The 10,797-nt window shown below is 48.7% G+C and overlaps 1 protein-coding gene across 6 annotated transcripts in view; it reads left to right on the top strand.

Annotated features, from left to right (window-relative positions):
- Positions 1 to 9,166: 9,166 nt before the first annotated feature.
- Positions 9,167 to 10,797, top strand: part of PRDM15 (PR/SET domain 15) — a 48,177-nt gene continuing 46,546 nt past the window's right edge. For 5 of the 6 annotated variants that reach the window (XM_058185510.1, XM_058185513.1, XM_058185509.1 and 2 more), the window contains exon 1: positions 9,167 to 9,443. In XM_058185510.1, coding sequence (XP_058041493.1) covers positions 9,363 to 9,443 — 81 coding nt within the window. In that variant the 5' untranslated portion in view covers positions 9,167 to 9,362. The remainder of the gene's footprint in view (positions 9,444 to 10,797) is intronic. The other variant, XM_058185511.1, reaches the window with a different exon arrangement.

Here is a 10,797-nt window from a genome sequence, read left to right as displayed (position 1 = left end):
AGCTGGACTAAAAGAGTACTAAGGCACTGGTCATAGCAACACAAGTATAGCCATTAAGCACCAGATTCATACAATAGAAGCATGGGTCTATCACACTAGACAAGATCCAAGCTGCAGACTATGCAGAGGGGTCTCGGAGACAATCCAACACATAATGGCAGGGTGTAAGATGCAGGCAGGAACAGCATACACAATGGCACAACCAAGTAGCTGCCATTGCACACAGAAACATCAGCACAGAATATGGGCTAGACTGTCCTAAGTCCAGATGGGAGATTCCACAGAAGATCATGGAGATTAAGAAAGCTAAGATACTATGGGACTTCCAGACCCACACAGAAAAGCAGGTACTAGTCAATCAATCAGATAGTAGATAAGGACCAAAAGATAGCAGTGGTGATAGATGTAGCAGTGCCAAGTGACAGCAACATCAAGAAGAAAGAATGTGAGAAGCTGGAGAAGTATCAAGGCCTGAAGGAGGAACTGAACAGGATGTCGAAAGCAAAGGCCAAAGTGATCTCAGTAGTGGTAGCAGCATTTTGGGGCTGTGACTCATAAGATGGGAGAGTAGCTCCAACAGATCCCAGGAATGATATCAGACCTCTGAGTCCTGAAGAGTATGGTGCTAGGAACAGTTAAGATCCTGTGCAGAATCCTCAAAATTCTAGGCCTATCATGGAGAATTCATAGAGGAAGACACAGACCACCTATAAAGATAAAAAGGGAATTTAGAGATAGAGACACAGACAGAGATTGAAAATGGAAATTTTTATTTACTTGCACATGCAAAGTCTAAGAAAAGAATTGGAAAACAATCTTGCTCTGTATGGAAAACCCAGGTGGTCAATAACTGAGGCGAGGCAGGTTGCAAGTGGTAATCACAACCTTTAACGCTAACAAAGCAACAGGTAACAGGCTAACTTCTGTGAGGCAACAGCAAACAAGTGCCATCTGACAGCTGCTTAAATACAGGGCTGTCAGATTGCTAAACCAATAGGGAAGCTTCAGGTTTCCCTTTTAGCAGCTCGCGTCTTGGCCAATCAGGATCATTAGTTGGCTGGCAAGTCTCTAGGTGTTGTCGAAGCCTCGAGGACTTAACACTCCTTCCCTCCCGGATAGCGCATGTGTAATCAGAAAGGTACGCCGGCCGACATCGGCTCTGCCCAGATTGTCTTAGTTCAGGGGCAGCAGCTGAAGGAAGAGGAGGCGGAGCTGCTGGCTGGACCTCTGGAACTCCTGGAGACTGCGCAACCGCTTCATGTGGAGGCCTGATCATTGCTGGACTGTCCGGTTCGACAGATGAGTCTGGCACCGAGAACGCGCTGGTGGTGGAGGGTTGCAATGTCTCTGGGCCGGAATGGTCGTTGGCTTGGCTTGGTGTTTCTCCAGAGCATGGGTAGGCCTGCTATGGGCTGTAATTTGTAGATCATCTTCTGAGCTGGTTTACATGTCTGCGCCATTCTCTGCCATCTTCGAGTTGGACCCTGTAAGAGTAGGGTCCAGTTAATTGGGTGATGTGGCCAGGAAGCCACTGTGGCTTGGACCCATAGTTTTCTGTGAAAATGCAATCTCCAAGGAGGGAGGCTCAGGTGCCCCCCTGGGCTGTGGGGGTCTCCTGGTGCCACTCATTGGCATAGCTGGGGTTTAGGCGATCTAAGGTGGTTCTGAGCCGACGTCCCATCAGTGTCTCAGCTGGGCTTAGCTTAGTGACCGCAAGGGGTTGTGTGTTGGGCCAGCAAATATTGGCAAATTTTATCATGCCAATTTCCCAATCCCAGGCGGCCTAGTGCGAATGCCATGTTTGGTCAGAAACAGCTGGAAGGGTGCTGCCATGAACTGGGGCCCGTTATCTGTTACCACCACGTCGGGTAGCCCGTGGGTGGCGAACCGCCTTTTTAACACCCTAATGGTCATATCGGCTGTAGTGGAGTGCATGAGTGCTAGTTCTACCCATTTAGAATGGGCATCGACTGCCACCAGGAATGTTTGCCCTAAGAATGGGCTGGCGAAGTCCAAATGGACCTGCGACCATGGAGCCCGGGGTGTTTCCCATTCCTGCACTGGGGCAGCAGGAGGCGCTGGCCTGGATTGCTGGCACAGTTGGCACCGAGCGACCCATCCCTCTATTTTGGTGTCCATCTGAGGCCACCACATGTAATTGTGGCCCAGGGACTTCATGCCTACGATGCCAGGGTGGGCATCGTGCAGGGCATCCAAAATTGGCGCCCTTAAATCGGGCGGGACCACTACCTGGTTTCCCCAGAGGAGGCATCCTTTCAGCGCTGACAGCTCGTGCTGTCGGGGTTGGTAGGGCAAGAACTCGGCTGACACCAGGTCCCTAGGCTAACCCCTCCTAACCCAGTCCAAAACGTGGGAAATGATAGGGTGTCAGGCCTGGAAACCATACTAGACTTTAGGTTTCCAGACGCTGCCACATTTTCCTCTGAGGGGAAGAAGGGGGGCTGAGGGGTATGGTAACATTCTTCAAGCGGTCAAGGTCAGATGGTGTTCACATCTGCAGGAAGAGTGGCGAGAAGATATTCGAATGAACTGGGAGAACATGGGACCATGTGACCATCAAAGGGGTCAGGGGGGTGGGACTCTTGGGGTTTGTATAACTGGGAAAAGAATCCGGAAGTTCAGTTCTGGAATTTCACTCATCGTGTGCCAGTTTCCTCATGCTAGTAAAGAACTCTGAAAAACAATGGCTTCTGAGTTTTTTTATGCAGAAGAGGTTTTTCTGGAACCTTGACATTATTCCAAATTCAGTGGAGGAATGGCAGGCAATATTTGCCACGTGTCAAGGTTCCATGGATGTTGAGGACTGCAGCTCCTCAACCAGGAGGACCGAAATGGCCAGAGCAGGGTCCTCAACAGGGCCAGGGAGGGGGCACCTACTGAGAGCATCAGCATGCCCCAAGTGTTTACCTGGCCTATACTGTAGCTGATATGTAGAGGCAACCAGAAATTCAGCCCATCATGACATCCGAGGGGACAGGATTAGAGGTGTTTGGCGGTCACCAGCCAACAATTCTAAAAGGGGCTTATGATCTGTGATCAAGTAAAAAAAACAGCCATAAATCATGGAATCTTTTGATTCCAGCTACCGCAGCCAATGCCTCCTTATCCAATTGACTATAATTCCTCTCTGGGGCAGACAGGGTCCTAGAGTAGTAGGCAATTGGGGCTTCCAAACCATTGGGGAGGATATGGCTGAAAATGGCCCCAATTCCATAAGGAGAAGCATCACATGCCAACGAGAATGGCATGTGTTCACTATATTGGACCAGAACCACCTCTCAGGTCAACATGTCTTTTATAGCTCTAAAGGAAGCAGCAGCCTTCTTAGTCCAGAGCCAAGGCGCCTTGGAATCTAGGAGCCGATGCAGAGGCTCAGCCAGGAATGCCTTGTGGGGTAGGAATACTGCATAGAAGTTTAGCAGCCCCAAGAAGGCGTGTAACTCCACCTTATTGGAAGGTGTGGGTGCCTTTTTTATAGCCTCTACCTTGGCAGTGGTAGGACAAATTCCCTGAGAGTCTACAAGGAACCCCAGGAATTTGACCTGGGGCACTCCCAGTTTGCACTTGTCTTTTTTTAACTTAAGGCCTGCACGTGTTGTGTCTGTGCCCCCTGAGCTGGCCCTGCTGCCAGAAAGTGACTTGGAAAGTGAGGGGGAAGGGCCGTCAGGACTTACCTCAGGAGCACCGGCTCCCCTGGCTCAGTTCCAGGAGCCAGACGCCGTCCAGGTGGAAGAAATAATGAGGCCTCCATCCCCTGACTCTTCCCTCCCCCAGGCCACGCCTGCAGACCCAGCTGACAGCAATCAGGCTTGGTTGAATCCTAGGGTTCATAGGCAGGAGAGGAGGGAACAACAGAAGCAAGAGTGGGGCAGGCCTAGGAAGTGCTGAGTCATGGAGCCATACCCCACAGGATATAAAAGGCAGCAAGAGCTGATGTGTCTCTTTGTAACAGGCAAATCCACTGATTGACTAGAGCTGAAGTTTGTGACTCACCAGCGTCATGGAAGATAACGAGGGCTCTTGGCATACGCTGGCTCTTTTGCCGCCAGAGCTGATAGTGCCGGCTAATTAAGCCATCATTCAGACGGAGGCGGAGGAGGACAGAACAGCACGTCTAAAAATTGACAAGACTGCTCTTAGCTTCTGAAGGAGCTCCTTTTGATCAGAGGCTGATATCAGGACATTGTCGAAGTAGGGGACGACTCCTGCCAGGCCCTGGAGTAACCGTTCCATTGGCTTTGGAACAAGCCTGGGGCCACACTGACTCCAAACTGGAGACGGTTACACCTAAAAGCTCGCCTGTGAGTGACTATGGTCTGGGCCATGGCTGTAGTCTCATCCACAGGGAGCTGCTGATAGGCCTGAGCCAAATCTAGTTTTGGAAAGATGGATCCCTGGCCCAATGAGTGCAGCAGGTGCTGCACCACTGGCACCGGATAGGGGTTAGCCTGCAATGCCCTATTAATTGTGCATTTCTTATGGAGCTGTCCTGCTTCAGGGGAATTACTATGGGGGTCTCCCATTGGGAATGCTCCACAGGTTCTAACACCCCTTGGGCTATGAGCTTATTCAGCTCTAAATCTACTTTAGGGCAGAGGGCAAACGGCACCCTTCTAGGTTTCAAGCATACAGGCATCACCTGGGGGTCTAAATTAAAGGATATGGGTTTCCCCTTATATTTACCCAGCTTGTTGTCGAACACATCCTCAAACTTCTGGTACAGGCTGCTGAATTTGTCTGGAAGGGTTGTGTGGATGCCCAAAACATCCAGGCCAAATGCTGCAAACCAGTCCAGCCCCAGGAGACTGGGCAGGTTTCCCTTGACCACGATCAGGGGTAGGTGGCTGGAGAATTTTCCATGGGTAATGTGAAAGGTACCACATCCCACAAGGGGAATCGGGGTCCCCTGGTAGTCTTTAAATCTTACTTGGCACGGTTTGAGGCATTGTTTTGGGAAGCCAGGCAGAAGGCGCTGCAAGGTGGACCGTGAGATCAGGGACTTGGATGAGCCAGTGTCCACCTCTATCTTGCATGGAGTGCCCTCCAGTATTACTGTGAGGTAAATTTTGTTGTTAGGCAAGGTGTTGTGTCTTGCCCGCCCTCAGAGCAGCCGGGGCCTTCTTATCTGCTCCCGAACACGGAGGAATGTATGCCTCCCGGCCCCAGTCCTGGCTCCATGCCCAGACAAACTGCAGAAGAAGGAGCACCTCCCTGCCCCAGCCCTGACTCCATGCCCAGGCAAACGGAGCAGCTAGACCCCTCCCCCTCCTCCACAGCATGTGAGCCTGAGGAGGGTTTATTACCAACAGCTGATTGGAGTGATCCTCGCATCAGAAGATTGGATAGGCGGAGGCAACAGAAGGAAGGGAGGGGCAGGCCTTAATGAGTGCTGAGTCATGGAGCCACACCCCATGGCCTATATAAAGGATCTACTTTCTGGCAGTCTCTGAGTCAGGCAAAAGTCGAACTTATCTTGCTGAAGTCACTTACTGGTCTCCTGCCTGCTCTGAGGACTTTGCTAGGACTTTGGGCAGAGCTGCAGAGGCAAGCCTGATTCGGATTTCCCTGACCCGGCCGTCAGCGGAGGAGTGGGACACGACACAAGGTCTCAATGGCATGGCTGACTACGAAACAGTCCTCACACTGCCTTGAGGGATTTTTGAAGGTTTTCTTGTAGCCGGTGGGCTCCGAAGATGCGACTGTGGTGGGTAAGACAGCTTGGCAGACCCTTGACAGGTGACCCCATTTGCCACAACGGCAGCAGATGGTGGTTTTAAACCTGCAATCAACTCTATTGTGGGTTCTGCCACAGCCAGAACAGTTGGGCTGAAGTGATCTGACCGGTGGAGCCCTCTTCTTCCTCCTCACGGTTTTGAGGCGGCTCACCTCTTCTTCCTCTTCCTCTTCCTCTTCCTCTTCCTCTTCCTCTTCCTCTTCCTCTTCTTCTACTGAGGTGTTGTCTTCCAACCCCTCATAGTGGACGGAGAGGGTTTTTTTCTTTTTGGTAGTCGGGTGTGTGAAATTGCTGGATCTCCACGGCTGATTTATCGGACATTTCAGAAGCCCTGGCTTCGTCCAGGGGTGTCTGAAGGGTCAGCTCTGCGTGCCAGCAAAGGTCTCTGCAGCTTCAGGTCCCTGACCCCGCACACCAGCTGTTCGAGCAGGGTATCATCTAGCTCGGGGAATATGCAGTACAGTGTGGCTGAACGGAGCGCAGCCATGTAGTTACAGATGGATTCCCCGTCCCTCTGAATATGTTGGCGAAACGCATGTCTTCTGGCTATGCATGAGGGAGTTGGAGAATAATGATTCTTCAGTTTCTCCAGCAGAGTCTCCCATGGCACCATGTACACTGGCTGAGGAGCTGACAGAGCCCTAGCCGTGCCAAACATCTCCCGTCCACATGAACTGAGGAAATAGCCTCTTTTTCACGCATTTGACAGCTCCGTGAATTTGTTTGCCTGTAAAAAGCATTTGAACCGCTCGAGATAGGTGTGCCATGTCTCAAAAGGCATGAACGAAGGCTGTGTAGCCATCCTGACAAGGACTTAACACAGAAGATAGCCCTAGTGATAATTACAACCTTTAATGCTAACAGGTAACAGGCTAACTTCTGTGAGGCAACAGCAAACAAGTGCCATCTGACAGCTGCTTAAATACAGGGCTGTCAGATGGCTAAACCAATAGGGAAGCTTCAGGTTTCCCTCCTTTTAGCAGCTTACGTCTTGGCCAATCAGGATCGTCAGTTGGCTGGCAAATCTCTAGGCGTCGTTGTAGCCTCGAGGACTTAGCATGCCACGTCTTAGCCAATCAGGATCATCAGTTGGCTGACAAGTCTCTAGGCGTCGTCGTAGCCCCGAGGACTTAACAAATCTAAATTGCTTTCTCTTTACTAATATAGAAATGCTGAAAATGAAACATTATTTTCTGTCTTCTGTGGAAGAATAAATTCCCTTGCTCCATTCAGAAGAAAATGAACTTCCCTCACTCCCCTGGCTAGTCACATCCCTATTTTATGCAAATAGTTACCAATGTATCAGTAAAAATAGAATAAGTGGCTTGGCTTAAGGAATGGGCAGGGGTCCCAATTGGCAGGGTTTGGTTGGGAATGACAGGAGTTCTTATCTAGTGCATTAGCAGGCCCAAGCTGGAAAGGATTGCAGTGAAAACTCTTCCCAGCAATTTTCCTCTGTTACAGCAACAGAACAGTTTGAAGATTTTTGTAAAGAGAGAATTATTAGGCTGCAACAACTATACAGTTAACATTATCCTCTTGGGATATTCCTACATCAAACCATACTCAGTCAGCCAGGTCAGCCTATTCAAAGATAGTCCAGGGTTCTTCCTCATGACTGCATTCATTCCTTCAGGACCTAAGTTAGCAGAAACATTTGCCAGTATAATTTGATCTGCTCTGATGGGCATGCTGTAATCTGCCTCAGCAATGCAGCTTGTGGATGGTCCTTTCTATACAGTTTTCTGAGGGACAATTTAAGGGCAATTATTGGTAGATTCTCCTGGCTTTATTTCTCCATCCAACTAGTCATCAGGAAGTGTGTGTGTGTGTGTGTGTGTGTATTTGTGAGGATTGTTCTTCTTAAAGCATGTAACTTTAAAGTCGTAAGTCATGGGAATGCTCTATATCAGGCCTGTCAAACTGGTAGCCTGCAGCCTGGATACGTCATGTGCAGGCCATGCCCACCCTGGCTCCACAAAGATAAAAAATGTCACAATACGTCATGATTTGGCCTGTAACACAATCAAGTTTGATCGTGTGCTCCATATCATTAACCCAGGTTTTTAAAAATATGGATATTAATATTCCACTAGTTTTTGACACATTGATGGAGCAGAGAATAAGCTAGGGTGAAGCAGGAGAAAGCTGACAGGACACATTGTGAGAGCGATCTCTTACTTCATCCTAGCCAGTCTTCTACCCTATCAGTCTCTCACCCTCTTTGGATAATGTTGGCCCTGCTTGGACTACCAGGGAAATTGACAGAACTCTTGACAGCTTCTTTCAACCCAGATCCCAAATATACCAGATTGGTAAACCCTGCAGGAAAGTAATGGTGCTGATAATGAATGGCCAGTCAGCAGCACCTAGAAATAGCCCATATAATATATAAAATAGTGTTCTGCTTTCCAGAGTAATAAAGACAATGCAAAACACAGACATGCAAAATTCTTTGTTGAAAAAACAATTTATTTCAGACAAAACCACCAATAGAGCTCTCTTCAGCTAAAATTCAACTATAAGTCTTTTCTTAAAAATTTATTTTTTGATAGAAGGTCCTAAGGTAGAAGTGCAGGTCAAGTATTATGGGGCAGATGCTTCTGTAGAATCCAGAAGTTGTTTCTTCTGCCAATTGGAATGGACATGGAAGTTGGACCTTGATAACCAGAGGGCAGGTTCCCCCCTCTCCAATAGCTTAAATTGATCAGTAGGTACTATCAAATATGAGCTTCTGACCATCAATATGAATGATATGCACTGTAGTAGTTGTTCATACATCAAGGATTGTGTCAGGAGAAAATAGAAAAGTCTGATTTAAAATGGGAACAACTGTGGACAAATTAAGGTTGTCTCCATAATGAAAAAGCTGTCTCACTGAGGATCTGTGGTCTAAAAATAGTGGGATGCCTTTGTGCTATACTTAACAGTGATGAAAATGAGCCTTCAGTCTGGAAGTCATGTATTGCTCCATGGACATATTGAGACACACAACACATTCATGAAATAACAGTTTAATTGGGATTTATTTATTCATTCAATTTAGATCCTAATTACAGAAATGGAACTAAAAGCTATAGCTACAGCTCCATTCTGAATGCCACTCAAGTCATATTCTCCTACTTTAAAATCAAGTCTCCAGTGATAGTTGACATTTGCTGGTAACTTGAAGGAACTAATACAAACTAGTTTCATCACATTCATCTGCTTGATCAAAAGTTGGACGTAATCAGTTTTTATTCATTCTACAGCTTTTAGTAATCCACTTTTATTACCAAGTCTGTGCCTTCGCATTCTGTTAATGCCAGAATTTCTCCCGGACTTCAATATGGAATGGCTGTAATCGAATCAGTGGTAATGTCCATACAGCAGCTACTAAGGCAGTAATTCGCCCCTTTCCTTTCTGTGCTACCAATCAACTTGGCTGACAGTTGCCAGCTTTTTCGTCTATCTGGTTCGAGCAGCCCAACTTTTATCCCCCCTGAACTACAATTCCCATGATGCTTTGCGACGTTACGCGTTAGCTTCCGGTGGCACGTGGCTTCCGGCTCGGATCGGAACCTGGAGTCCGGACTCGATCCGGGTATCAACATTCCAAAAACAGGTAATGCCAAGCCCCCGCCTTGATCCACGTCTCTCTCTTACTCCCAGGAACTGCTCCTTGCCCCGTGCGCGGGACCCAGTGCCGGTGAGCCGTTTTCCACTCGTGGAGTTTCCCAGGGCGGCGCGGTGGGGTCCCTTCTCCGCCCGTCCTGCCGCCTGCTCCTCCCTCCCCTCCGTCCCGCTCGCGTCCTCCACGCCGCCTGTTCTTTGTTACAGGCAGCAGCCGCCCGCGGCCGCGCGCACTGTGAAAGGGTGAGGCGGGTCCGAGGCAAAACCCGGCGGAGCCGCTCCCGGATCCCCGGCCCGACCCAGGCAAGCCGCTGCCTCCCTGAGTGGAGGTGACGGACTTGCCTGCTGCAGCTACCGCTGCCGCCGCCGCCCTCGGCTGTTGAGGCTCCTCCGCCCTTTCTCCCGCCCCCCACATCCCGCGCTAGAACCGGGTGGGATAACCTGGGAGCGAGAATGAGGCACAAAACGAGCCGTCCGGCGAGCGGCGGTGGGATGGGCCTTTGTGGGTACCACTCGCCAGCCTCGTAAGGGCCCGGGGTTTGGCGTGTGCAGGAGGAAGAGGACGGAGCCGCCTCGGAACCTTCCTTTCCTCCTCCTTTTGTCCGGAGTTAAGACTCGACTCATCGGCAAAGAAAAAAGCCAGGCGCTCTCCAGTCTGGCTGGCTCGTCCTCTCGTAGGCATCGCGTCTCTGGCTAAGAACAGAACCGCACCACATCTGGAATGCAGCGCTTTAACTGCTGCAAAAAAACTCACCTGTTCAATTCTGCGACAGCCTGCTCCAAAATCCACGAAGGGCTTTTTTTTTTTTTTTAAGCGACCAGAGGGAAGGGACCACCTCTTTGTCCCTTTTATGCAAAAGTTTATTCTCGAACTCCATATGAAGGAATTTGATCAAGCGAACATATCTCATTCTTTTAAGCGCAGTATGCAAAGTAACTCCGAGCACCTACTGCGTGGATAAGCAAAACCATAGAAAGAATACTTGAAACCTTAAGCAAAGCACATATTTTTTTACCATTTTTGCACTCTCGATTGAAGAGTAAGAAGTGGAATACTGTACTAATCACTAGTGACTTGATAGTTCTTAAGGTGTGGTTAATATTAAAACATATGCAGAAATCATCTTTTGTATCTCCTATTCTTCCACAGTAGTAAACATTTCTTCCTCTATAATGGAGTTAGTGATTACAGATTTATTAGTGAGACTGATATATGGAGAAGCAAGTGTCTGAATGGCATGTTAAGACAAGTTCAGACAGGATGTTCAGTGGAACATCTAGTATACTATATTGAATTCCACAATTAATCACCATTAAATCTCACTGATTGTTTTTCAAAATTAAATAATGAAAGATCAGCAGAAGTGTTTCCAAGGGACTGTATTGTTTGGACATATATTTTATGCTACTTGCTTGTATTTAGGGCCACA

The sequence above is a fragment of the Ahaetulla prasina genome, chromosome 5 (genome assembly GCF_028640845.1).
Source record: "Ahaetulla prasina isolate Xishuangbanna chromosome 5, ASM2864084v1, whole genome shotgun sequence".
In the NCBI taxonomy this organism is placed as follows: Eukaryota; Metazoa; Chordata; class Lepidosauria; order Squamata; family Colubridae; genus Ahaetulla; species Ahaetulla prasina.
The sequence above is the reverse complement of the archived record's forward strand: the minus strand, read 5'-3'. Positions and strand labels throughout refer to the sequence as shown.